The sequence below is a fragment of the Vicugna pacos genome, chromosome 6 (genome assembly GCF_048564905.1).
Source record: "Vicugna pacos chromosome 6, VicPac4, whole genome shotgun sequence".
Taxonomy (NCBI): domain Eukaryota; kingdom Metazoa; phylum Chordata; class Mammalia; order Artiodactyla; family Camelidae; genus Vicugna; species Vicugna pacos.
The window spans coordinates 94,267,286-94,294,652 of NC_132992.1; the positions used below are offsets into that span (position 1 = coordinate 94,267,286).

Sequence of the window (27,367 nt, forward strand, 5' to 3'; positions counted from 1 at the left end):
TGTAAGACGCATTGAGCCCTCATTTTTCCTGTTCCTTTTAGAATTGTTACTCATTTAGGAAATCTGTGAGTGCCTGCTGTGTCCTGGGAACAGTTTGGGGAGAACAGTGGAGAACAAAACACAGCTGGTGTCCTCCGCAGATTACGGGTCCAGTGGGCCGTGGTTCAGAAAAGACAACCGGCTATTCCAAGTGCGGTCGATGAGGGTCTGGACGGGGCTGCAGGGCACCCTGAAGGTGTCTAAGGGCGGCCCCTCACCACGCTTGGGAGGCACTCGAGGTTTTCAGAGAAATGCGAGGCCTGAGGCTCGCAGAGGAGTTCAAGCTGGCACAGGTGTCCGGCGGTGCCGGGAAGGCTGGGTTGGGGCGTGGTTCCAGCAGCAGGCGTGCAGGCCTTGCTTTAAGAGTCCGCACCTCTGAGTCGTGCAGGGGTGGAGACTCGGTGGGGAGGGGCACCGCAGGGGGAGCCTACAAGCCACGTCCTCCTGAGACACACTGGACTCCATCCTCTGACAGGCGGGAAGCCTAACTGTGTGTGTTTTGAAATGATCACTCGGGGTGCGAGGGGAAACCTGGCTTCTCAGAGTTGCCTCCAGGACCGGCGGTGTGAGCGTCCTGAGAGCTGGTCAGGAGTGCGGGGGCCAGGCCCCACCCACCTTTGGAAGAGAACTGTGGGTGGTCCACATGCACTTTTAAGTTTGCAGAGCCCAAGCCTGGAGAATGCATTGGATTTGGAGCAGAAGGCTCTCTGGGTGGGAGTGTACCTCTGAGGCCGGTCACTGCTGTAGTCCATTGGGGCGGCATGGGCTGTGCTGAGTCCGTGGCAGGAGCTCCGGGTGTGGAATCATTAGGCTGGTGCTGGAGCGGGGGTGGCGGGGGTGGATGGCAGGGAAGAGCCAGAGCGGCGGGTGCCCGAGCCTGGGCCTCTGGGAGTGTGGGAGAGGAGGAGGGATGGGCCAGGCTGCGATTCCTCTGGACGGACCTGGATAGCCTGGCCGGGGGTAGGTGGCGGCCCTGCAGGGTAGGGGCCCGGGACAGTGCGGGTGGCACCTGTGGTCGCGTACTTGGCCGCCCGTGGGTCTGGCACGTGCACTGCCTGGTCGGTGGGCGAGCCGCTGCCTCCCCACAACCTCCTCTCAGGTGTGTGTGGATTGAGAAGGAGAGCATCAACTCTGTCGTCGTCAGCGACAGCCCTGAAGATCTCCACCAGAGAGTGCTGGTCGCAGCCTCCCTGTCGGTCAACGCGACGGGTGAGTGGAGGCCGCCTGCTCCTGGCCTTGGCTCTGCTCCTCCTCCCAGGGCCCCAGGCATGAGAGCAGTTTGTCCTGGGATCAGAGAGCCACTGTACGTGTGCATGCTGTGTTATGGGCCATTTCCCAACTGTGTGGCGACTCAGGCTTGAGGGATGGGCACTGCCCCTGGTCCTGGCGCGCAGGGACGCGTAAAGCGGTGCCTTGGCCACGCGCTCGTTCGTCGTGCTTGCCTACGGAGACAGACCCGATGGCCTGGGGGAAGAAAGGGGGACGAGTAACCCAACAGAGCCCGTCCCAGCGGGCGAGGGGCCAGAGCGCGAGCCGAGGCACAGGGTCCCTCTCAGGGCGCTGCGGCTGCACTGGGGAGCGCTGTGCCGCCTGGCATCTTGGGGGACATGTCCACGCGGGAAGGGCTGCCTGAGGGGGGCGGTGCTGTCCAGGTGGGGATGTCGTGCCCCTGACGCTGCTCTCCCGGTGCCTATGTGACAGGGTCCACGATGCTGCTGAGGGAGACCTCCCTGATGCCGCACATCCCTGGCCTCCTGGCCCTCCTCAGCATGCTGTTCACGCCAGTGATGGAGCTAAGGTATGGCGCGCTCACCCGCTCGGTGGGGGAGGACCCGGCGCCCCCCCACCTTGGAGGGGAAGTGCCCGCGGCGTCCACTGCATCAGCTGCTGGCCCTTTCCTGTGCTTCGTGTGCCTCCAGGAGGCTTTACTTCCTTCCCAGAGCCACACTTGGACTTAGTCAGAAAGAGGCTCAGAGAGCTTACCAGGGTCCTCTTGGGAGTGTGAGTTAAAGTGGGGCAGGAGCGGTGAAACTGGAGGCAGAATTAAGGCTCAGGGTCAGCACGTGGTGATGGACACCCCGTGGTCAGTGGGCCATGGATGTGAGGTGGGAAGACAAACTGCAAGCGTCGGCAGCTCCCCTTTGCGCCAGGATCACACGGGGCCTCCAGATGCCTTGGTGGGGAGGGCCGCGTGGCAGCGCGAGCTCCGGGGGCGCCTGCCTTGGAGGCCACGGCTCCGCACAGCTCTGATCTCAGCAGCAGGGTGTGCAGAGCACTCACTGCGGCCGAAGGCTTGATGGGCTTTGGCACGGGGGTCGGGGCAAGGAAGGAGGTCACGTGCAGCCGTTAGGAGCCCACGTCCTGGTGGGCAAGGCGGAAGTGGCCTTGGCCGTACTGAGGAGGCCTCTGTGCATGGGAGGGGCGTGGGGTGCTCACTCCGTCCTCCGCTGCGGCCCCCTCTCCTCGTGGAGGGTGAGACCTGGAGGATGGAGGGCGTAAACCTGCGCTTCCCCCTCTGGCTGCTCTGATGGCCTTCTCGTCTCCAGCTGGACCGAACTCCTGCTTCGGTGCTTTTCTTTTAAATATAAGCTTCTTGAGGTTGTGACTAATACAGTGTATTATTTTTAAATCTCCAAAGTGCAGGTGGTTAGGTGGTAGACACTCAAGAAATACTTAAATTTAAATAGTATCTTTCTAGAAAAAATTAGTTTAATAGGCTTATATCAACAGTACGCACTGCTTTGTGCATAACTGATACTTTGTATTCATTCTGTCGCATTTAGTTTGAATGAGCCAAAACGGGACAGTTTGTATGACAACGTCCATGAGAGTGGTTTCTCTGAGTCCTCAGGCCCAGCGCGGGATCATCAGAAAAGGAGGACAGGGCCTGGGGGTGGGTTTTCTTCCAGACTCTGCTTCTGGTTAGTTGTGTGAGTTTTGTCGCTCCTGTGGAGTCAGGAGCTACCGTTTTTGAAATGAGTAGATGAGAGAGGCGTTTGATCTGGGCGTGTGGCCTCCTGTGGCTCCCCAGTGTTGACTGGGCCTGGGGCCTGTCAGTGTCCTGGGTGTGCTCGCAGAGAGGGGTGTCCTTTGAGCCGCGGCCTCCCTGCTGCCGCCCGGGCGCCCCGCTGGACCTGGCTGCTGGCCACCGCATCGGTGGTGTCAGCCCGTCTCTGGTGCTGTGCTGTGGCCGTCCTGTCCCGGTGGGCGGCAGTCCGACGGCCAAGGTGGTTCAGGAGGAAGGCGGTGGCAGCGGGGGCCAGGCGTGCACCTCCGAGATCACTGGTGGTCGAGGGGCGCAGGGAGAGGTGTCTGCGTGGGGACCATAGGGGCTGGTGCCCAGTGCTAGCGCGGGCGTTGGAGCGTCGCCAGGGCGGCCTGGGCAGGCGGGGCGCCTCGTTAGACTTCTCACGCTTGGCACATGAGCGCCGTGCACATTGGCTACAAAGCATTGAACAGCGCTTCCTTCACATGCGAGTTTCAGACTGACTACCATTTAACTTCTGAGGAAGTGTGTTTCCTCGTGTGGCTCGTGTGAAGAGTTCTGGAATAGTAGCTTGCAGGAGAGGTTCCCCTTTTGCTTTAACAACTGTAAACATCAGTGTCTGGAGCCGTGAGCCCTCCCGAGTGTAGCAGCCGTCAGCTTGTGCCAGCCGCAGCTCCCCTGCGCGCTGTTTCAGCGTGGCCGTCTGCCCTTGGCCGCGCACTGTGTGGAGTGTGCTTGCTTTTGTTCCAGCCGTGAGGCTTGCAGTCATAAATATGCTTTGTAAAGGAGGTGAAGATCCATGTTCTCAGTGACTCTCAGGTTCACATCGATACTTAGGGTTCCTCGAAGAGAATGAAGCCTAGTGCTGCGGTTGCTTTACTGAGTTCAGACTCTGAGCAGCTGAGCAGAGAATGGCGGCCCCAGGTTGGATCGGGTCAGGTCAAGGCTGAGGCTTTCAGGACGGTCCTTGCTGCAGGGCCGGTGTTGCCTCGTGTGGGCAGCCGGGGGCGTCTTGGTGGCTGTCAGTGCGGCGGGGGTGACGGCGACGCGGGCAACGCGACGCGGCGTCTCATTGCTGTGGGGGGGCCGCTGTTGTTCTTCATCTGGGTGACCTCTGGTTATTACTTCTGTTTTGGAAAGGTTTTATGTAAATTGAAATAATAAAGTCCACTCGTTAAAAACAACGTAGGGGAGCTTACTACTTAAAGAACATTTTGGTGGCTGTTCTGTGAAGCAGATACTCAGCACCTGATTTATAGTCTGAATTCTGAGTCTCTTCTTAGAGTGAGATTCTCTTTTATTGTCATTAATGTGAAAAAAGGACGAGGTTGTGTGTTGGGGCTAAGAAGGAAACTGTTTTGTCCAGAGTATTTTCGTCAACATTCTGTTGACCTAGATGATGGGAAAGGTCTGAGTTGATTAGGAGTCAAAGAAACCTACCCGACTGTGTAAAAGGTGTTCCGTATGAATGTTCATTCACTTTGTATTTCTCTGTTGACCCTGAGACTTACACTGATGCCTGGGACACGAGAAGGGCCTCGTGGGTCAAGGGCCCTGGGGGACGTGGTGGGGGAGAGGGGGCTTCTGCTGGAGGAGCTGAGCTCCTTAGGCTGGAGAGAGGCCTGGGGGTGAGGGCGGTGGAGCCCAGCAGAGCCCGGCCAGGCCAGTGGCTCGTTGTATTGCTGACAATGCAGCAGAAGCCACCGGCAGCCCTGAAGCAAGGACGGAAGCCTGCTGGGCAGGTTTTGGAAAGCCAGCACTGTCTGCTGTTGTGCAGAACGCATGGGGAGAAGCAGGAGCAGGTGTGGGACATCCGTCAGGGAGCTATCGCGCAAGTCCAGGCGGGAAGCGACGGTGGTTTGGATGAGGCTGGTGGTCACAGAGGTGGAGGGGGCCAACAGATGTGGGAAACCTGAGAAATGGAGAAGACAGGACTCAGGGTGGTTGGAGGGAAGCGGTGGGCTTTGTATCATTAGTGGGTGTAGTTGTTCTAGGGCGAGAGGCGGAGCACAAAGTCTTGTAAGCTTTTCCTAAGTGCCAGACTTCTTTTCCAGGTCATAAACACGTGCTTCGCCCTAATAAGCCTGTAACTCATAGAAGGAGTTCAAAAGTAGGGGAAGACTAGTTGTGATAAAATACTCTTTATGTTGTCTCATGTACTGCAGTAAGAATTAGAAACTTAAATAATGGATTAGTAAAAATATTTAACTTACTGTCTTCACAACTGTACACACACACACACACACACACACACACACTCTATTATTTCTAATATAAAAACTGGAAGAGAAAATGCAAAAATGAAATTAGTTGCTGAATGATTTTATTGGGCATTTTTATTGGTCAGTTCCTTTAACATTAAAACAGTGGCTTAACCATTTTGAAGTATTAACTTTTCTCCAAACTTTTCATTTAGGGTTGATCGAGAGGGAAAGTGTTACACTGGAGTCCTCTGTGGTTTGGGGTGGAGCCCAACCACAGGGGCCCCTGTCCTGCCGGAGCACGACATAGAGCTGGCGTTTGACGTGCAGCTCGGTGTGGAGGACGTCGTGGAGGTGAGAGCAGCAGTTCATCGCGGTGTGGTGGCTCCTCCTCTGCCTTGTTTGCTGGGACACCCATTAGCAGAGCGCGTGTCGGACACGGTGCTTCAGACGGAGTCTCACCCCGCTGGTCCTGGAGGTGCCCGCCCTCCCTGCCTGGCCTGTGTTGCTCACTGTTCCGTGTCATGTAGCTTCCTGACAGTGCTACGCTCTCTGATTTTCTCCTTTGGTGGAGTTTGTAGATGCAACACGGAAAGCACGATCTGTGAAAGGAAAAACTGAGAGGTTAGACTTAATCGAAATTAAAAAGTTTTGCTTTGCTAAAGACCCTGTTAAAAGGATGAAAAGACAGGCTACGTACTAGGAGGAAATATTTGCAAATATGTATCTGAGAAAGAGCTTTTATCCATGATATATAAGGAACTCTTAAAACTCAATAATAAAATAAGCAACTAGATTAAGATATGTATGGCAAAAAGCAAATGAAAAGACGCTCAACATCATGTCATTAGGAAAATGCAAACTAAGATCACAGTGACGTAACCTCTGCATAACCTCTCAGAATGGCTAAAGAGAAAATAAAAACCTGAAAATAACCATTGCCAGTGCGGATGTGGGGCAACAGGAACTCTGTTAATGCTGGTGGGAATGCGAATGAAGCTCCTATTTTGGAAGATAAGATTCTTCAAAGTTCAGCACATACCTACCATAAGACCCAGCAGTCCCACTGTTAAGTGTTTATCCAAGAGATTGGAAAACTTACACCCACGTAAAACCTGTTTGTGAATACTGGTGGCAGCATTCATGATTCATAGTCGCTAAAAACCGGAAGCAACCAAGATACCCTTCAGCAGGGGAAAGGAGACGCCAACCGCGGTGCATCCGTGCCCGGCCATGAAAAGGAGCGGGCAGCTGATTCACGCAGCAGCGTGAGTGAGTCTCACGTGCACGTTGCTGCGTGAGCGAGGCCCGCGCTCAGGCTGGGAACCGTGTGGTTCTCTTCCTGTGACCCTCTGGGAGAGGCCAGAGCCCAGATTCGTGACGCCTGCGGGTGGAGGGGTGGTGGGCTGCAGAGAGTCCCACGGGCTGGGGAGGACACAGCTGCTGTGTGTCAGGGTTTTTGTCAGCGCCCTGACCTGCCCCCGTGAAAGAGCGGGGCTCTCATAAATGTAGTCACCCCCACCCCCACATCGGGGGATAACTGTGCACTGAGAGGGTGGGCAGCAGCTTTGGCAAGGCTGCAGGCAGGCAGAGCTGCACAGAAGCCCTTCCTCTGTAGCCGCGCTAGATGTGCTGGGCTGGACAAATAAGTAGCTGGACGTGGGCACTGGGCACTGGGGGTGGGCCAGGAAGGTGGGCTGGAACCGGCCCTGTGGCACCGGTGAGTGAGGGACACCGTTCAGTGCAAATGCCTGTTTATCGGCACGTCCGTGCACAGCTGGGTGGGTGTGCGTGCACGTGGTCACACACACGCACTTGTATTACCTCGCTCTCTGAGGGCCACGAACGGCTACATCCCAGCAGCCTGAACAAACCCAGTGGCCAGGTTGTGGTTTCTGATAGGATTTTCCAGTGAAAGGAACCAGGGCTCCTTGGAGAAGTGGCTTTTTCTAGGGTTGGACAAAGGAAATACAGACTAAGCCTGGAGCTGCTTATGGTGCCGGGAAGTAAAGATGAGCTCAGAAGACGTGTCACAGGGACGCAGGAGCTCCCAGTGGCCAGAGCTGGCACAGCTAGAGCAACAGAACGAGTAACTGTTGTGTGGGTTTGTGACGTAATCATCCACGTGTCCACAGGGGTGTAAACAAGTGCTTGCATGAACAGAAGGGGAGGAAGAGGCAGGTCTTGCACACACAAGGCTCCAGCAGTGCCCGTACACCCCTGGGAGCAGAGCCACCTCTGTCCCTGGCCTGCAGGTGCGGGTGGGCCAGCCTGAGCGAGGGGCTTCCGCTGAGCCTGGCAGACCCTGCGCAGCGAGGTGACTTGTCGTGATGACTGCACACACACCCCAGTGGGAGATGCTGAGAAGGCTCCCCTCAGGGGCTCTCCCCCGACTTTGCCACCCCAGTCTAATCATGAGGAAAGTGTCGCACCAGCCCAGACGGGGGCATCCTGTAGAACACCTGACTACAACTCCTCAGAACTGTCCAGGACAGAAAGACAAGAAAAGGCTGAGAAACTGTCCTGGCCCAGAGGAGACCGGGGGGAGGTGACAGTGGGTGCAGTGTGGTGCCTGTGTCCGGCCCAGGAACAGAAAGAGGATGCGGAGGAGAGCCGCCAGGTTCCCATCGAGCTGGAGTCCAGTGCATAGCCGTGCACCAAAGTCGGCCTCTCGGCTGTGACAGGCGTTCCCGGGGGCGGGTGGGGTTCTGCCGGGAGCTCGGACTACCCCAATTGGAGGGTTTATGAGAACCCCCGACAGGGGCAGGTAAGGAAATGGGTGCTGTGCCCGTGGGGGCGACACTCCTCAGGGTTCAATGGGCCACACGAACGAGTGACAGCAGGGCCGCAGGGGTCAGAGGGTGAAGGGGGCCAGTTATGCAGGGGCGGATGGTCCCCGGACTCATGGGGTGATCACTTTGCAGTGTGCACAAGTATTGAGCTGCTCTGCCGCACGCCTGGTGCTAGCACCTCGCTTCACACTAGTTTCGCCTCGGCTGAAAACACGGAGTGGGGGGAGCATGTGGTCATCCCTCGGCACCCATGGGGGCTGGTTCCAGGGTCCCCAGGCGCTCAAGTCCCTTATAAAAGGTGGTGCAGTGTGTGCATGTGACCTGTGCACACCCTCCCATGTGTTTTAAATCGTGTCTAGGTCACTTGTAGTGCCTAATACAGTGGAAATGCTGTACGAATAGTTGCCAGCGCGTGGCAAATTCAAGTTCTGCTTTTTCGCAACTTCTGGGATTTTTTCCTGAATTGTCTGGTCCAGGCTTGATTGAATCCACAGATGCAGAGGGCTTCCTTGCTGTGTGACACAAGTAGGTTTTGAACTGTGTAACCCATCAGTTAAACCTCTACTTTAAAATGTAATAGTTTAAAAAATGTGCTTATGCTGAAAAGTCTGGACCTTTCTTGCTGAATTGTGTTTTTTCTGTTGTTACTGCTTCTTAAGTTATGATAGTGGTTATTGCTGTTATTTGTGTCGTTTTAATAATTTGCTCTGGAAACCCTACTGATGATAAATAATCATACGAATATGAAGTAACGATACGTGGAATGAAATTCAGTTACGGTGGAAGCATGAGTACTTGTGTTGTCATTTACAGGTTAATATTCTCAGAGCCGCTGTTAACAGGCTGGTATGCGACGGACCACACGGACCCAAGCATCTTGGGCCTGAAGGGATCGCACAGTTACAGGATGATGCGCGTCAGAAACTTCTGGGGTGAGCTGAGTGATGACATGGGTTTCCCACCTTCCTTGCGGTCGGCTGCTTTAGCTGTCTGGACTGTGAGTGCTCTGAGCTGTGTGTGACGTGCCGAATGGGGCATCTGGAGTGGGGTTCCAGTGCTGGAGGCAGCATCCAGGAGGCAGCAGCTCATGGGAGAGCAGCCAGCTCTGTCCTGGGTGTCCGCGTCCAACAGGACACAGTGGGCACGTGCAGCGTGGGTGATTTGAGGAAAATGTAGTAGAGAGACCCTTTCAAACAGCACAGGCAGGGCAGAGGGAAACTGCGGTGGGCCGTGCAGTGCCCACAGGTAACAGTGGGTACCTTGGGCCAAAGGAGGCAGTGGGGCCTGGGGTGGGGGATGTGTGGAGAGGACCACCTGCTGGGACCTGGCCCCTCTACTAAGCTTCCCCCAGGAAGGTGGTCTGGTGATAAGCATCCTGCCCCACACCCACCACTCGCCGGGCTCCCTAGGACAGGGGCCTTGTTGGTGCAGCCCACGAGCCCAGGTCAGCCTGGACGGGTAGAGGAGGCCGAGGAGAGTAGATGGGGTCGTGGAGGAGCAAGCTAGAAGGCTCCCGGCGTGTGCGGCCCTGCACCCTGTCTCACCGCCCTCCCAGGCCAGTGGCAACTCCTTCCTTGCCTAGAACAGTGTCCTGTGCTGCCAGGAGGAGAGCTGTGTGAGAGAGGGTGAGAGAGGGATTAAATATACAGAGCTGCCTTAGTGACTGTGAGAAAGGCTGATTTTCGTTTTCTCTCTTCATTTTTTACGTAAAAATATTTTTACGCGAACTTTGTGTTGATATTAACACACGTAAAGTATGTTCGCACACAGTGAATGCGCCAAGTGACCTGCACTTGGATGGAAACCATGTTATAAAAACATTGAAAGTGCTTCTAAAACTAAAAGAAATCCACCCAAAATGCATATGGGAAGGAGCGGAAAGTCAACGAGATGCCAGATGCTGCCCGTTCTTGCACAGCTGTGCCTGGCAGCGCAGGACCGTGACCTGCTGCTCCGCTGCTTCTCCTCACAGCCCCGCCCAGCGAGGTGACTGCGTCCCGAGTGGTTAGGTCGTAGCCGGGGCAGGGGATTTGGGTGGCAGTTCAGTAAGTTTGTAGAGTTGTGCTAACCATCACCACATCTCAGTTTTACAGTATTTCTATCATCCCTGCAAGTTCACTTGTAAATATTTTAAAACTGAATCATAGAGATAGTTACACACTGTGTAAATTTACCAAGATTATTAAGTTGTGTCCTTTAATTAATTTCTGGTATATAAATTATACCTCATTGAAGCTGTTTTTAAAAACGTAAGTTCTTCCTGCCCATTTGTAAGCAACTCCTGTTCCCACCCCCAATTCCAGGCAACCACTGACCCGCTTTTCGTCTCTCTAGACAGGCCTTCTCTGAGAGTTTTACATACATAGCTTAGTGTTTTCTTCAACAAATCTGGCTGCTTTTGTTTTGCATAATATGTTTGAGGTTCCTCCATGTTGTAACATGGTTTTTTCTTTTTAATGACTGAATAATACTCCACTGTTTGTACCTGCCATGTTTTGTATATCCATTCACCAGTTGATGAGATATTTGGGTTGTTTCCAGTATTTGGCTGTTGTGAATAATGCTACTATAAAAAGCCATGTGAAGTCTGTGTGTGAACATATATTCTCTTCCCTCTTGGGCAGATGTGTAGAAGTGGAACTGGTAGGTTGTGTAGTAAGTTTATGTTAATTTTTTAAGAAATGGACAGACTTTCCCAAAGTGATTCCCACATTATAGCCCCACCGGCAACTTGTGACAGTCCCAGTTTCTGCACCTCTTTGCCGGCACTGGCATTGCCAGTGCGCTCTTCATTGTCAGTCTGGTGGAATTATGGCAGTACCTCAGTGTGGTTTTACTTTGCATCCTTTAAGGGCTGATGATACGGAGCATCTTTTTATCTCCTCATTAACCAGTCGTACACCTTTTCTCATACACCTTTGCCTGGTTTTTTAATTGGGTTGTCATCTTATTACTGAGTTGTGGAAATTCTTTATAAATTCTAGCTAAGTCTCTTATGAATATGTAACTTGCAGACATTTTCCATGTCTTCTTGCTTGTCTTTTCATTTTCTTAATGACATCTTCTGAAGAACACACGTTTCTAATTTGGATGATGTCTCCTCTATCTGTCTTTCTTGAATGGATTATGCTTTTGGTGTTAAATTTGAAAAATCTTTGCTAAACAAGGTCACAAACGTTTTCTCCTCTGTTTTCCTCTAACTCTTATATTTCCTTCTTGTATTTACGTCTTTGATCCATTCTGAGATGACATTTGTGGATGGTGTGAGATGCAAGAGTCTTAAGTTCACTTTTTTTCACATATGAACATCCAGGTGTTACAACATCATTTTCTGAAGAGCTGCCTTTCCCCCGTTGAATTGCCTTGGCACCTGTCAGAAGTCATTGGCAGTAAGTGTAAAGGCTTATTTCTGGGCTTCCTATTTTGTTCTGTTGATTTATGTCTGTCTTTGATAGTAAGTCTTCAAATGGAGGGTGTCAGTCCTCAGATTTTGTTCTCTGAAATTGTTTTTACTGTTCTAGATCCTTTTCCGTATAAATTTAGGATCGGCTTGTCAGTGTCTCTGACAAGACTTGCAAGAACCGGGGATAGGGATTGTATTGAATCTGTAGGTCAGTTTGAGAAGAACTGCCATCTTAACAGCATTGACTTGTCCAGTCCATGGAAACAGAGTGTCTGTCAAGTATCCTGTAATTTCTCTTTAACGCTTTTTTATGGCTTCCAGGGTGCAAATCTTGCACTTTTATTAAATTATTTCTAAATATTTTAGTCTTTATTGATGCTACTGTGAGCTAAATTGTCTTCTTAACTTTTAGGTTGTGCGTTACTGGAAACGAACAAGTGCTTTTTACGTGCTGGTCTCTTACCCTGCAGCCTGTTACGCCCGCTCGTTAGTGCTGGTGGTTGTGTGGGTTCTTTAGAAATTCCTGCATTCAGGGTCACATCTGTGGGAGAGAGTTTTACTCCTTCCTTTCCAATCTGTATGCCCCGAATTCCTTTTTCTTGTTGTTCTACGCTGGCTGGAACTGAGCTGGGTAGCAGCGGTGAGAGCGCAGTGGTGAGAGCCTCTGCCTGCCTTGTTCCCAGTGCTACAGAGCAGGCGCTCAGCCCTCACCGCTGAGTGTGGTGGGAGCTGGGGTGCTTGCAGAGGCTCTCTGTCGGGCCGAAGGGGTCCCTTTCGGCCCTGGTTTGCCGGGAGCTCTACCAGGAGAGGGGTTGCGTCCCGCCAAGCGCTCTCCCTGCGTCTGGGGGATGACCGTGCCTTTCCTTTCTCTCTTCTCTTACCCGATTCATGGTGGCGTATCAGTCGCTTCTCAGGCGTTAACACTAACCTTGTGTTCCTGGGATGAACACCACATGCGATGTAATTCTTTTTATGAACTTGCTTGCTATGTGTTTTTGCTAAGAGTTTCCCATCTGTGTTCACGAGGGTTACTGGGTTCTGGTTCTCTCGTGATGTCTCTGTTGCGTCGGTGTCAGGCATGCTGGCCTCGTAGCGTGAGTTAGGGAGCATCTCGTGTTACTTTCTGAAGGAGCCTGTGTATTTGATGGAATTTACCAGTGAAGCCATTTGAGCTTGGAACTTCTCTTTGTGGGGAGATTTTAAATTACAGATGCAATTTCCTGTGTTTTAGGTCTAGTAAGATTTTCTGTTTCTTTTTAAGTCAGTTTTGGTAATTTGTGTCTTTCCAGAAATTTGCTCATTTCATTTAAATGGACTAATTTATTGGCATAAAGTTGTTCAGAATCTTTTTATAATTCTTTTCTCTTCTGTACGGTTCGTAGTTATGGCCCCCCCCCTTTTTTTTTTGCTTCAGATTTTAATCATGTGTATCTCTTCTCTTTCTTCGTGGTTAGCTTAGCTAAAGTTTATCAACTAACGTTTGTTTTGTTCATTTCCTTCCCCGCCCAGTGTTTATCCTTTTTCGGTTTCGTTGATGTTCACGCTTAGAATTACTATTCCCTTACTTCAGATTACCTTGGGTTTAATTTGCTCTTCTTCTTGAGTTCAGGCAATTTTGAACTCTTCCCTGGCTCTTATTTTTCACCAGGGCTTTCCCTCCAGTCCGCCAGGGCCGTGTGGAGAGCCCTCCCAGCCTCCCAGCCTCCGTGGTACCCTCACTTCCAGGCTCTCCGTCTTGCGTTTCCGGATTGTCCTTCCATCTGCTGCTGGCCGCGGGCGGGCCATGGCCGAAGGCTCGCAGAGCTGTGAGCTTTCTCTCTTTATTGCCTGCTGAGTTTGCCGTTTTTACTGACAGTGCTGCCAGGCATGAGGGCTTTTACCCTCTAGTCCAAGTCAAGTAAACTCAGCCTGGCAGTGAAGGTGTTGTCTGCATGGCCAGCCTGGCCCTGGGACACTGGGGGGCCAGGTTGAAGCCCGCACGGTGGGCGTGAGTGGTGGTGAGCGTAGCCGCGAGCAAGAATCCAGACTCCGCTGTCCTTCCCTGGAGGTCAGCAGTTTTTCCTGAATGAATGCTTCTGAACTTGTCTGATTTTGGTTAATATCCTGAGCCTTCAGATGGGCTTTTTGGACAGTTTTGTTTAGTTTTCTAGTTGTTTGGGGCGGAGGTGCAAGACGACGTGCGGACTTCTTCACTCTCTCGTTACTAGAATTCTCTGTCTCTGCCTCTTTATGCTGATAGTATTTCCAGCTTCTCCTGTATGAGTAAGTGATAGAAAAAGATCTTGTTAGATTTCCCAGAACCTGGCTAAGTGATGCAGCGAAGTGTGGTTGTGGGGCAGTGTCCATGGGTCACTGAGCCAGCACCCAGGACAGCGTGGGGCTTATAGACCCGCTCTGCTCCATTTTTTTCTGTTTTTGAATGTTTAGTGGATTAAAATAGTCTCTGAAAATAACTACATAAATTTTGACCTTTGAAAAACTTACTGGAGTTAGAATTCTGAGGGACAGTATGTAGGATTTAAAATTCTTTTTAAAAACCACAGTAGTGTTTTCAATTACTAATATATAATTAAGATAACTTAAACTCTCTTTCTTTAAATTTTAGTTTGTTCTGTCAGTTGAAACCAAGAGAGAGAATTGTCCCTAAGTGGCATGAAAAGCCGTATGAGTGGAATCAGGTGAGTGAGAGCAGCCTGCCACCAGGACCGAAGGGAACAGGTGCGCCGTGAACTCGGGGGCTTCAGAAAAGGGCCGGTGGAGGCTGCCGGGAGAGCGGAAAGAGACTGGTGGCAGAGAGGTGGTTCTGTTGGTTAAGGGGGCGATGTCACAGACCCCACAGGCGGCTTGTATCCATTCATTTTAGATAAAACAGGTGCGAGTGTCTGGATGAGCTTTTAGGTACATTGGTGGTTGTCTTAGTTTGCAACGTACCATTGCCTGGGTGGCTCACACAGCAGAGATTGGGGTGCCAGTGTGGCTCGGGTCCGGTGAGGGCTGTCCTCTGGCTGGGAGCCCTCCACCTTCCCATGGGGTCCTCATGTGGCAGAGGGAGTGGGGACGAGCTCCCTGGTGTCTCTTATCATCAGGCACGAACCCTGTCATGAATGCCTCCCTCGTGACCTCTAACCGCAGTGACCTCCCAGAGGCCCCGCCCCTGAAGACCATCATGGTGGGGATTTGCTCTTCAGTGTGTGACTCTGGGGGACACAGTTCAGTCCACAGCAGTTGTGAAGTAGGGAAGGGCCCTACCTATCTCTAAGGTTTAAAAAATAGAGTAAAATGTGATTTCAGGGAAAGGAACTCAGGGAGGAATTCTAAGCTTTAACCCCAGAGTCAGGATGTCTTTATAAACAAACCAGCTGGGGCACTAGTTCCTCGTCCCTTTGGCAGTGGAAGTGAGAAGATGGCCCCGGAGACAGGGTTTTCGCACCTGAGCCCGAGAGTCACTTCTGCTGCAGGGTATCCCCCTCCATGTGCTCCACGACCGCTTCCCTCCTGAGAGCCCCGAGGACCCATCACTGGAACCAGCTCTGGCCGAGCTCTGCCCCGGCCTCTAGGGCAATGCACAGACTCGGCTCTCCCGCAGACTTGGTAGAGGGGTTTGAAGCCAACGGTGGGACTTAATTTGAAAGCAGAATTCCAGCTGTGAGGTTGATGTGTTTAGAAAACATACATGCTTTCAGTGCGCCTGAAGCTCCTGTTCACATTTACACAGGAAGGAGATTTCCGAGTCAAGATGACCATGTTATCAAAGGTGAATTAGCAGCTACAGAGTATTAAATGCTGGGAGAACAGAGAAGCATTCTATAAATATTCTTGGAAAACTGAAAGAGTACTTTCTGCTGTTTTATTTGTCTCTGTATATGTGTGTGTAGAATTTTATTTATTTTACTTTTTGTCTAGAAAAGCCCCTCTGCAGAGCCTGACTGGCCCTTTTCTCTGCCCCACTAGGTTGATCCGAAGCTGGTCATGGAGCAGGCTGACAGGGCGAGCAGCAGAAGCAAGAACACCTTCCTCTACCAGCTGCACAAACTCATTGTCCTCAGTACCTAGATGTGCTGCGGTGGTGGTCTAGCTCCTCCTGGGGACGCTCGGAGGCCGATAAAGGCTCCATCCACCACCTGCCTTCCTCTGATCTGAGCGTCATGGTCTGTCTGCTGTGTCTGAAAGGCCTTCTCTGTCCTGGCCCCTCTTCTCTTTGGCTGGTGGCCAGAGAGTGGTGTTTCTGTTCAGGTGGGAAGGATTGGAAAGCCTGGTCTTTTCTAGAAACAGAAAATCACTGTATTAAACATTTCGGGAAAAATTATTCTGAAAGAAGATTTTGTTTGGAAAAAGAGCTATATTTTGCTGTAAATTTCTTAAGGTAGCTAATGTCCATGTAAGGTTCCAGAGTGTGCTTGTATGTTCTATTTTGTTACAGTGACTTAAACCTGGGGTACAGGAAAAACTAGGGCTCCCAGTTTAGCCCAAGGGAAAAGCCCTGGTTTTTTTGTTTGTTTGTTTCTATTTTTCAAAAACCATGTTGCATTTTCTAACTTTTTTTCCATGGGGGAAGATACCTACTTTTGGTTAAAACTACTTCATTTTTGTATGTTTTAGATTTTCACTTAAGTTTCAATTCTTGGTACACATTTTGGAAATTAGAGATTATCTGGCCACTAGTATATCTATGTTAAAACAATAAAAGCATGAAACTAAGTTTGTTTATGACAGAGGAGATTAAAGTATGTTTCATTCTAAAAATTTGGAATTGATAAAACTGATAAAGGAATGGAGACTTTTTTCTAAGAGAACTTTTGTCAGACAGCGTCTCACCGGAAGAGCAGTGCGGAGGGCGACAGCGGCAGGCAAGTGGAGGGACCGGGGCGGGTCCCTGGACAGGTGGGGGCCTGCGAGGAGGCCGGAGAGCACGCGCCTGCGGTCCGCACGGGGGGACACGGCCGGAGCTCCCGGAGAGGACCGGGCAGCCGCCGGGTCTGGGGGCCGCCGTCCGCTGGGCAGGCCCGGTGCCGTGCGGGCTTCTGCGGGGCAGCCGGGTGGGGAAGCCGGCGATGCGTGTGCGTCCGTCCGACCTTCTGTGCACCGACCTCCGCTCCCGTGTGCCCGCCTCGCTCGGCTGCTTCTCGGGGCAGCTCTGGGCAAAAGCGGTCCAGCGTAGACAGGAGGCGGTGCCGCCAAGCCGGCAGCGCAGGCCCCCTGCTCAGCTTTAAGGCGAAGCTCTCACCTGCCTTTTCAGACGGGCGTCTTGAGAAAAGCAGCAGGGTGTTTGGACCCTGCTGTCTGCTCTGCTCTGCGGGTGTGTGCACGGCGTGGGAGTGGCCGCGCGGGCTGACCTGAGCTCTCCGCTGGCTACTTCTTAGTCAGTTACGCGGATGGTTAAAAGTTAAATCGGCCCAAGTAGCACCCGAGGCTTGTAAAAAGAAAAAAGAGACCCAGTTTTTAAATTTGTTTCTAACCCTCAAAGGAAACTGTTGTAACTCTTACCTTTTTTCTTCTGAAATCGCCTCCATGTTGCTTAAGTGCATTGTGCTTTTTCATGATTTGCGCCTCAGTCGCTAGTTGCGGCTCGGGTGGTGAAGGCTGCGCTCCTCACGCGCGCTCGTCCCGCGCCCGCGGTGCCGCCGCCGCGGCGGTGCTGCGGCCTCAGTCGCTCGCCGTCCTTCGTCCCGCTGGCGTTGTAAACCGCGTTTTCTCCCAAAGCAGGTGTGTATCTGAGCGCATCTCCTTCCACACAACTTTAGCTCAGAGGGCAGTTGCCTTGCTTTCCACGTGGGTCATCCCCTAGCCACACTTCTCAGGAGGTGACTTCTGGTCTTGGTAGTCGCGTGCACGTGGTACGACGAGGAGGCGCCAGAGGGGCGTGGCCAGTCGGCCTCCGCCCGCCCCGCCCGCCGCCCGGCTCGCCCCGCGGCGGCCGCCCCTCCCCGCCCGCGCGGGCGTTCAGCGGGTGTTTGCCGAGCAGCATCCGCGCGGCGGGCCCCGGGGCCCAGGCTTCCGGACACCGACGACCCTCTGGGAGCGAGGTGTGCCCGGTTTCCCGGTCCCGGCGGGGCTGGCGTCACAGTGGGCAGAGGCGGAGGACGGACGGCTAGCCAGGCCGCGGGGAGAGCTGTGAGAGCGCAGAGCGAGCAGGGGGCGGGCAGGCTGCGCTGGCTCCGCGTGAAGGCCGCGGCAGCGCGGAAGCAGCTGAGGTGGTCCGCGGGCGATGAGGCGGGCTGTGTCCGGCGAAACGCTACTTACGGAAACAAGCGGGCGCGCGCGAGGGCGGGGCAGCCGCCGCGGAAAGCCTTTCTGGGCGCGGCAGGCAGGTGTCTGGCCGGGGGGTATCTGGGGAGCAGGTGTTCTGGACAGAGGAAAATGCCGGGGCCCTGAGGACGCAGCACGTGCCTGGCGTACTTGGGGACCAGCTGAGAGGCCCCCGAGGCCGGAGCAGGAATGCTGAGGAGGTGAGGCAGAAGCAGGCTTCTCCGAGTCAGGCGGAGGGAGGGCTCGCAGAGGGCTGCGAGCGAGCGCGTGAGTCGCTAATACTCCTCTGTTACTTTTAATGCCGTGGCATCAGCGGCGGTTACGTTTGTTGCTTTTCCTTGGTTAGCCTGGCTAGAGTTGCCAGTTTCACCGATCTTTTCAGAGAACCGCCCGCACGAGTGTTCTCTGCTTTTGCCCGTCTCGTACTTGCTGCTCTGATCCTCTTTTCTCTGCGCTTTCTGCTCGTGGGTTTGTTGCTCTTCTCTAGCTTCTCCAAGTGGAGGCTTACAGGATTGATGTTGGAACTCTCTTCTTTCTAGCGTAAGTGTTTCAGTGCTGTAAATTGTGCCACGTGCCACGTATTTTGGTAAGTTGTGTTTTAATTTTCATTTAGTTCAAAATACTTTCAATTTCTCTTGAATTTTGTCATTTGGCTCATGTTATTTAGAAACGTGCTGTTTGATCTCCACATACTGTGGGGTTTCCCAGCTGTCTTTGCTGTTGACCTCTGGTGTAATATCCCTGTGCTCTGAGAGTTCTGTTAAACGTGTTAAGGTGTGTTTTATGTCTCAGAATACAGTCCATTGTGGTGAACGTTGTGTGTGAGCGTGAAAAAAATGTGTGCTCTGCTGCTGTTGGGTGAAGTGTTCTGTGAGGTGCCAGTTAAATCCAGTTGATTGACGGGGCCTTTACTGACTCTCCACTGGCCGGATCCTGCTGGTGGTGGGAGGACGTTGACGTCTCCAGCCTTACATGTGACGAGTCTGTTTCTCCTAAGTCTTCTTAGTCTTGGTCACAGGGGTTTTGACACTGTTGTCGTTAGGCGCGTGCATGTTAACCCTGGCTACGTCTTCTTGGAGGACTGATCTTTTTCATCGTCGAACGTGCTCCTTCATCCTAAATCGTCTCCTCCGTCTCAAGGCTCCGTGCCTAAAGTTAGCACGGGTGCTGCAGCTCTCTTCTGGTTTGTGTTAGGATGCTGTGTTCTTCTCCAGCCCTTTACTTTTTAAATTGAGAGGAAACTCACATCACTTACCATTAACCATTTTAAAGTGTACAATTCAGGGTGTTGACTGTATTCACAGTGTTTCTCCTTTCCACCTGTTTCCATTACCCAGAAAAACGCCCGATACCCGTTCACTAGTCACTCCTGTTGCCCCTTCCCCCATTTCCTGCTTACCCGTCCCCTCGCACCTGCTCGCCTGCCTTCTGTCTCTAGGGTTTGCCTACCCTGGGCACCTCACGGAGGAGGCTCACGCAGTGTGGGGCCTCTGCTTCGCTCACTGAACATAATGTGTGTTTGAGGTCTGTCCAGGCTGTAGCATGCATCAGTACTCTGCTCCTTTCCGTGGTTGAATGATTTTCTGTTACTTGTCTACAGCAGGACCGGTTTGTTTGTTCATCCACTGATGGGCGTTTGAGTTGTTTCCACCTCTTGGCTGGTGTGGATAATGCTGCTGTGAACACTCACGTCCCGCTTTCAGTGTGGATGAGAGTCTTTATTTCTCTCGAGTGCACACCTCGGGCCAGCGTTGCGAGTCGTACGGTAGCTCTGTGTTTACCTTTATGGGGAGCCGCCAGACCGCTTCCCACCATTCTACATTCCCACCCGCGGTGTCTGGGGGCTCTCATCTCTCCACACCCTCACCAGCAAGGGGTACTTGTGTGTCACCAGCCCCCCCTTTTCTTAGAGTGATGCCACTGTGGTAGGTATGAAGTGGTATCTCCCCATGGTTTTCATTCCATTTCCTTAATGACCAGTGATGTTGAGCATCTTTCCACGTACTTGTTGGCCATTTGTGTGTCTTATATTCAAGTCCTCTGCCTGTTTCACAGTTGGTGGTTTTGCTTTTTGTTGTTGAGTTGTGGGAGCTCTTCGTGTATTCTGGATGTTGACGCCTCATCAGATACGTGGTTTGCAGGTGTTTTCTCCCACTCTGTAGGTGGTCTTTTAAAATTCTTGATGATGTCCTTTGATGCAAAAAGGGTTTACTTTTGAGTAGGTTTTATTCAGCTATTTTTCATTTTGGTGTTAAATCAAAGACTCTATTGCCAAATCGGAGATCGTGAAGATTTACTCCTGTGTTCCCCTCTCCCAGTAGTTTTATAGTTTTAGCTCCAGTTGTTGATCCCTCCTGAACTGAATCTTTACACCTGGAGTGAGGTCGAGGTCCAGGTTCAGCTCAACAGAGAACAGAAAGCACAGTTAAGTCAGGACTTTACTACCAACCTTACAGAAGTTAGACGTATTGTAAGATTTATTGCTGTGAACAATTCTACACCAACAAACTAGGTAGTCTAGGTGAGATAGACAAGTTTCTAGAAACACTCAGGAAGAAGCGGAAAATCTCAGCAGACCATCACAAGGAGAGACCGCGTAGGTTAGAACCTCCCAACAAAGAAAAGTCCAGGAACATGTGGCTCCGCTAGCAGACACCGTGCGAAACAGTCACGGGGGATTAGCACTCATCCTCCTGAAACTTCCCAAGGAGGAGGAGGAGGGAGCACTTCCTAACCTGTGCTGTGAGGTCAGCGTTAGCCGGCTGCCTAAGCTAGACAGACAGCACTGGAGAACCACGGACCAGCCGCCCTCTTGAGTATAAACGCAGACATCCTCAAAAACAGCAGCACGGCGAATCAGACGGCACGCGGAAAGGTCACCCACTGTGATCCCCCGGGGGCCTGCCCTCAGCATGTGGCTGTCCCTCCAGGGTGACAGAGCCCGGGTCTGGCTTTGTGGCCCTGCCTGCACAGATCCTTCCCGCTGGGTGGTGCAGGGAGTGAGGGAAGCCCCGGCCGGGGCTCCCTGGAGCGGCCGGAGCCTGCGCTGTCACCCTGTCACCGTTTGTGCCTCGTGGTTTGGCTTTCAGTTGTCGGTGGTGGTGATGTTAAGCACGTGTGGTGAGCCTGTGGGGGGGCGGGTACCTCAGTTTTCCTGACACTCAGGGCTGTGGGCATAAAGAACTGAGACGTGTGCAGAACCTGGTGTTTTTGAGGCCAGATTCTTCCTGTTGTCTTGCCCTCCAGTGAACCCCGCCTGATGGGGACAGGCCCCTGGCTTTGTGCTTTTGTTCGTGTTGTTTTGGTGAGGGACACGGGAGGCGGGCCATCTCCTTGTTTTCAGCCCTGCTGAAGGGCACTTCACCGCCTCACTCTTGACCTTGATATGGCCACCCTCTGGACTAGCCAGGAAGCGGACACGGCCTCGGTCATTGGTAAGTTTTCTGACAGTATCTGTTATGAGTTACAGCATGAAATGTAGTGGGCTGGTAAGATGGATTCCAGGTAAAGAACTGAAGAGTCATATCTCGTTGGTGACATTAGGGAGAAGGAAGCCTGGTAGGGATCGTCAGTCCTGAAGCCGTGTTCAGTGGCAGTTGTTACTGTCTAACAATGGATAGAACAGTCATCTTTATAAAATCTAATGTGTGGGAAAAATGGCTGCAGAAAAACCCCACAAGGACAGAAGCTCTGACTGATAAAACCGTAGCTAGAACCCACCGCCCCAGATGTTCTCTGGAAGAGAGTTAACCCCAGTGGAAGATCTTTTAGGAGGAAAAAAAGAAAGAGGAGATTAAAAGAAAAAGGAAAAGAAACTCACTACATTGTTTAGAAAGTTGAACAGGGAATTATACAGACTTAGTGAAGTTCCTTCCAGAAAATGCTTCTCCCCTGAAAATCCATCCTTGCTGGCAAACGCCGACTAGCGTGTGCAGACTCAGACACATGTCGTCAAAGTGGTGTCCGGGGGCAGGGAGCCTTGTCGCTGAGGTCTCCTCCATGTCTGGTTGCTGCCCCGCCCTGCTCTGTGACCCAGGTGCACATCACCTCAGCAATGCCGCCTCCCTGGCTGGGGGGCCTCCGGTCCAGCCTGCACCTGGTTCCCCGGCTGGGGGGGCCTCCGGTCCAGCCTGCACGCGCCTCCCCGGCTGGGGGCACCTCCGGTCCAGCCTGCACTTGCTTCCCTGGCTGGGGGGGCCTCCGGTCCAGCCTGCACGTACTTCCCCCGCTGGGGGGCCTCCGGTCCAGCCTTCACACGCCTCCCCGGCTGGGGGGCCTCTGGTCCAGCCTGCACGCATCTCCCTGGCTGGGGGGGCCTCCGGTCCAGCCTGCACGTGCTTCCCTGGCTGGGGGGGCCTCCGGTCCAGCCTGCACGCGCTTCCCTGGCTGAGCGGGAGCCTCTGGTCCAGCCTGCCCGCAGCCTGCAGTGGCTGTTGTGTCACCACTTGGCCTTGCAGCCCGGGCCTGGGCCTGCAGGGCAGTTTCTCATCATTTCCTGAGCATGTTGTATACTTTGACATCCTCTCCTTACATGCACTGCTCTGCTTGGACTGAGTCCTGCCCCTGCTGACCCCCCGGTGAAACCTCCTCTGTGCAGCCCACACAGGCGTCCTTTGGCCTGTGAAGCTGTCTGTGAGTCTCTGGGCAGAATTAAGTATCCCTTCCCCTACGTCGCCCACATTTGCTTATGCTACCAGGATTAAACAGTTCATCTATTTCACAAGCGTTTTGGGCTGCTTTGTGGGGATTTTGGTTAAATGACCGAGCCCTTACTAAGTGGTAAGCCTCCTACGAGGGGACTTTCCACGTTGTGTTACAGGTCTCTGAAGGGCAGAGTGTGTATCGTGTTAATTTCTGAATCTCAGCGACCTGACACCTATTTGATATTCACATACGGGTTTGAGAAGAACGCACAGTAGTTTGGGGAGGGATTACTTTTCTGTGGGGGAGGGCCTGCCCACGACTGTCCGGGGAGGAGAGGCTTAGACGGGCAGCCCCCGCATGGAGGGGCAGCTCATGCCCCTGCCGTTGCTCATAGCTGACGCCGTGGGGACTGGCAGCTGAACCACAGTGTCGGGGGCTGGTGCCACTTAAAGGAATGAAAACCGGAAACCAGCAGCCAGTGTTCGCTTAGATTGCGGAGCAGCACTAGGGTGTCCGCGGTCCCTGTCGTTAAGATGCGGTAAGCTTGGCAGGTGGAGTGACTGACCCAGCTTAGGCCGGGGTCCAACTCTTTCTGCCGATGTGACGTGTACCTGTGTGTTGGGATCCTTAGGACCACCTCCAGGCGTGGCGGTTCACCGGCAGGACTCGCGGGACTCGGGTGTGGTGGTCTCTCAGCCCAGATTTCCTGCGGTAAGAGGCTCCAAAGGGAAGAGGCATGCAGGGCAATTCCAGGAGTCCTCCTCTGGTGAAGCCACATGGGTTGTGTTCAATTCGTCCAGCAACGAGCTGTGACAACTTGTATGCGACAGTGTCTGCCAGGAAACTCCTTGATGTCTCGGTGCACAGGGTTTGTGTCAGAGGCTGGTCACAGGGGCACCCTCTGCCCCACGTGTACCAGGATTCCCGTCTCCCGGCTCAGCATACACCTCAAGTGTTTCCGCAGACAGTTCAGGCACAGTGAGCCATCCTAGCAGTCAGGACGGCGGGGACCCTCCCGAAATCTCAGCTCCCGGATGCTCCTGGGTGCCAGGTGAGGCCAGCCTTGCAGGCACTTCCCGAGGAGCCCCGCGTCGGGCCTGCTGTGTGGGCTTCTGCTGCACAGCCTGTCTGCGTATCACAAGATGCTTGGGGAAGGCTTCTGGGTGCAGGCTAGAGATCCAGAGTCATTAGCTTATCTCCATGGCAGTAAGAGCCTAGAAAACGTTCTGTGTGCGTGGTGAGAAAATAAACATGTTTCAGGGTAAAGGTGTAGGGCCTATACCCGTGTGAAGAAGACAGATCTTACTGAAAGACACAAAACCCGAGCAGGTGGAAGCATGTGTGGGAGACTCTATACCGTGAAAGGTGTCGTTGATATGCAGATACGGTGCAGCTCCAGCAGGAGTCCCAGTGAGGTATCTTGTTGGAATTGGATAAAATTACCTTAAGATGTTTGTGGATGAAAAAATGCCCGAGGATTGACTCCTATTCGCAGGGCAGGGGAGCCTTGCCTAGACTGGGAAACCAGGGGCTCCTCAGGAAGGCAGAGGCAGACGTGGTCAATGTGGGAGAACGTACGGCCAGAGATGCCATGACCTGGCCGCTGTTGGTTGGAAAATGCTTGTGATGTAGATGACGGAGGGCTAATGTATACTGTACAGAAACCTTTTAAAAATTTCCAGGAAAGAACAGCAATCAAACAGAAACACAGGACAACTGTATGGATAGGAGGCCCAAATCCTAATGGCAAGAAACATGGAGGTGCTCTAGCTCTTAATGGTAATGGGCCAGAAGCCAGGGCGCTTCACCCCACACGCTGGCGGCGAGGCTCTGGAAAGCGCCGTGTCGTTTGTTGCTGGTGGGAGGTGGAGGAAAACAGTACTTACAGTTATAAAGTGTTTTAGCTTCTTTGGGAATCAATGTGGCAGCACCCATGAGCGTTGAAAGTAGGCCTCTCCTGTAGCTTAGGTAAGTCGGAACAGCCGCATGCACGGCGCGAGGCGGAGCAGCAGAAGCAGTGAACTCCCATGAAGGGGAGCCAGGGAGGTGTGGCGTGGACGTGGGGTAGAGTGTGCTCTGTGCCAAGACCGAGTTCAGGGTCACAGCCATTACCTGAAGGGGTTTCCACGAGGAAGGGCACGTGGGAGCAGAAAGATGCAGAAATGCACAGGGTGTCATTTGGAAGTAAGCAGCTGAAACCCCCACTTTACAGGTACACATGTGTGCTGGTGCATGTCTGGGTGGGGTTGAGAGCACAGAGGAATGTGGAGGGACAGGTTCTAGAGAAGGACCGCCAGAAGTCACCTGGGACGGGAGGTGTGGGAGGGCCCTTTTCATTCAGCTTTCTTCCTGCTGCTTTCCTAGAACTCAGACCTGATGATGGGAGCTTCAGCAGCCATCTTCAGCCCTGAGGCGACCTTGATGGTGGAAGCCACCCACAGACAGTGGCAGAACCTGGTTCCTGTCACCCACGGAGCCATCCCACTGGCCCTCCTCTAGACTTTTTTTACCTGAGAGGGAGGTGAACTTTTTAAAGCCTCCATTATTTTTGGTCTGTGTTACAAGCAGCTAAACATAGTTCCTGTTTGATATAGTATATACTTTAAAAAAAGAATCTTGAAAATTAAAAGAATACACATTCAGTCAACAAAGTGCTCAGTTACACGAGGAGTAGTGACACTCACGGTGGACCAAGCACACGGCTTTGTCCTGGATGAAGTGTGGTTGTGCGTGTTTATTCGGACTTGCCTGAATTCCACATAACTCTTGACCCCCTGCCTCCCACTCTGAAAGGCCCAGGCTTCCTTTTAAGAGCACGGACTCCAGGTCATCGGAACTCAAGGCAGTAAATACTAAGCAGCTTGTCTCTCCGCCGTGAAGTTACCCTCTGCATTCAGGAACACAAAGGATGGGTCCGACCCGGGCCCTGCTGCGCGACACCAGGAGCCAGGAGGGTGAGGTGGTCCACAAGTGGGCAGGTGCCACAGGAGCTCTGCCTGCAGGCACGTTCCAGGACACCCCCTGGACCTGCTTTTGTGCTGGAACGTGATTGCAGAACATGTAAGCTGAAGAGAGGAATGCTGTTACAACCTCAGAGGAGGGGTTCAGTGTTGGAAGCCGTTGAGCAAGGACTTAGAGGAGCCTCACGTTGCGCTGAGCTGTTGAAGCCCTGCAATTGGGAGGCGGCACATTTTCTACATTTATAATACTTTCTTGCTTAAATTGCATTTCATAATGAGCTACTTAGACGGGAGGGTTCAGCAAACCCAGTCTCCTAGACTGAGACCCGTGGAGCCGCGGCGCTGTCACCTAGCCGTTTCCCATGGGGTTGCAGGTTTTGCCCCCACTGCTGGCGGTCCTGACAGCAAAGCTTTGGAAGCTTTTCTAAATGCTAGCTTGCAAACGAGTAATAGTAGGGAATACCTAATAAATGAAATAAAAAAGCTGAGAAATCATGATGAGAACGCAGAACTCCCAACTTTATGGAAGCATTTTTATAAACAATGTGGAGAGTTATGTAGGTTTTATTGTTTGTATATTGTTGGTTATTTAGTTTTATTATAGAATGACTTGATTTTGGATTTTATAATGTGCAAAGATATTACTAACTCTTTTTGATGTTCTCTCCTTTTTTTCATATAGCTCTAAATCAGAGGTTATTTTTTAGGTGAGGTATAGCTTACACACCGGGAAGCATACAGGTCCGCGTCACAGCTCAGCGAGAGCCGGAGAATTCACGCGGCCACGCGGCCGCCCTGTGCTAAGGTAACAGACTGTTTCCATCCCCACGGGAAGCCCCCCGCGCACACGGCAGCGCCAGCTGCCCCCTCTCGCGGCGGGGGGGCCCCGGCCCCGGCGGCCCTGGTGCGGATGGAGCCTGCGGTGCCGGCGCTGGGGCGCGTGCGTGCGTGCGAACCGGGAGCTGGTTCTCTGACTGTTCACTGTACAAACACACCAGTTGTTTATCCTCTCTCCTTCTGATGGGCACGTGGGTCGTTTTCACTTTGCGCCCATCATGAGTACAGTTGCCACGAACAAGTCTTCACAGGTGTGTGTTTTCATCTCTCCTGGATGGAAGCCTCCGAGTGGTTGGGTCAGGGTCGCAGAGCAGACGGTGGTTTAGCTCTGAACACCACCGGGTTTTCCGAAGTAGTGGCTGCTTCGCGTCTTCCATTCCCGTGTTCTTTAGAATTCTGTTCACCCCCCTGAGGAGTTACTCGCCTTTTATTCATCATTTATCTTGCATTTTACCCGTGTCTTCCTTTAGGAAGTATTTGTTCAAGTCTCGTGCCCATTCAGTGGGGCTTGTTTGTGTGTTTACTGTTGAGTTGCAGGAGTTCTTTGTTTAGGATTTAAGTCCTTTGTCAGATACGTGTTTCGGAAACATTTTACCCCGATCTATCCTTGTGTGTTCGTTTTATTGTGCTAAAAACAAACAAAAATTACCATCGTAACCATTGAAAGATGTTAAGTGTACTTACATTATTGTGAAACAGATCCCCAGGACTTTCTCATCTTGCAAATCTGAACCTCCGTCCCCATTGAACACCACCTCCCTTTCCTCCTACCCCAGCGCCTGGCACCTCCTGCTCTAAGTGTGTCTGCTTTAGAGACCTCGTGTAAGTAGGCTAACACAGCGTTTAGCTTTTCGTGACTGACTGACCTCGTTTAGCATAACATTCTCATGGCTCATCCATGTTGCAACATGTGCAGAATTCCCCTCCTTTTCAAGGCTGAGTAATAGTCTGCTGTGTGGACGGGCCACGTTATCCTGCCATCCACCCGTGGGCACGCGGGGTGCGTGCACCTCGTGGCTGCTGTGAATAGTGCTGCTGTGAGCATGGCTGCAGTACGTCCTCAGGACGCGGTTCCTGGTCCTCGTGCATGTGCACCAGAGGTGGGGTTGGCGGGCCGCCTGCCGGCTCTATTTGTGTTTTTTGAGGGAACTCCATACTGCTTCCCATGGTGACTGCTCCTTTAACACCCCACCCCGCGTGCACAGGCTTTCAGTTTGTCTGCATCCTCGCCAGCACTTGTTTTCTGTTTGCTTGGTCGC

General features: G+C 52.7%; 1 protein-coding gene and 2 long non-coding RNA genes across 8 annotated transcripts in view; 1 reads left to right on the forward strand and 2 right to left on the reverse strand.

Annotated features, from left to right (window-relative positions):
* Positions 1 to 16,133, forward strand: part of TDRD9 (tudor domain containing 9) — an 84,563-nt gene extending 68,430 nt beyond the window's left edge. For 5 of the 6 annotated variants that reach the window (XM_072963831.1, XM_072963834.1, XM_072963832.1 and 2 more), the window contains 6 exons: positions 1,139 to 1,248; positions 1,741 to 1,837; positions 5,442 to 5,580; positions 8,832 to 8,950; positions 14,027 to 14,099; positions 15,373 to 16,133. In XM_072963831.1, coding sequence (XP_072819932.1) covers positions 1,139 to 1,248; positions 1,741 to 1,837; positions 5,442 to 5,580; positions 8,832 to 8,950; positions 14,027 to 14,099; positions 15,373 to 15,474 — 640 coding nt within the window. In that variant the 3' untranslated portion in view covers positions 15,475 to 16,133. Of the gene's footprint in view, positions 1 to 1,138; positions 1,249 to 1,740; positions 1,838 to 5,441; positions 5,581 to 8,831; positions 8,951 to 9,773; positions 10,005 to 14,026; positions 14,100 to 15,372 lie in introns of those variants that run through there. The other variant, XR_012073852.1, reaches the window with a different exon arrangement.
* Positions 10,184 to 14,482, reverse strand: LOC140697024 (uncharacterized). The gene is made up of 2 exons (XR_012073854.1): positions 14,353 to 14,482; positions 10,184 to 13,675 (listed from the first exon to the last, which is right to left on the reverse strand). It is a non-coding gene; the product is annotated as an uncharacterized lncRNA (long non-coding RNA).
* LOC140697023 (uncharacterized) lies at positions 15,255 to 17,286 on the reverse strand. Its single transcript, XR_012073853.1, has 3 exons — positions 16,906 to 17,286; positions 16,237 to 16,831; positions 15,255 to 15,683 (listed from the first exon to the last, which is right to left on the reverse strand). It is a non-coding gene; the product is annotated as an uncharacterized lncRNA (long non-coding RNA).
* Positions 17,287 to 27,367: the final 10,081 nt, after the last annotated feature.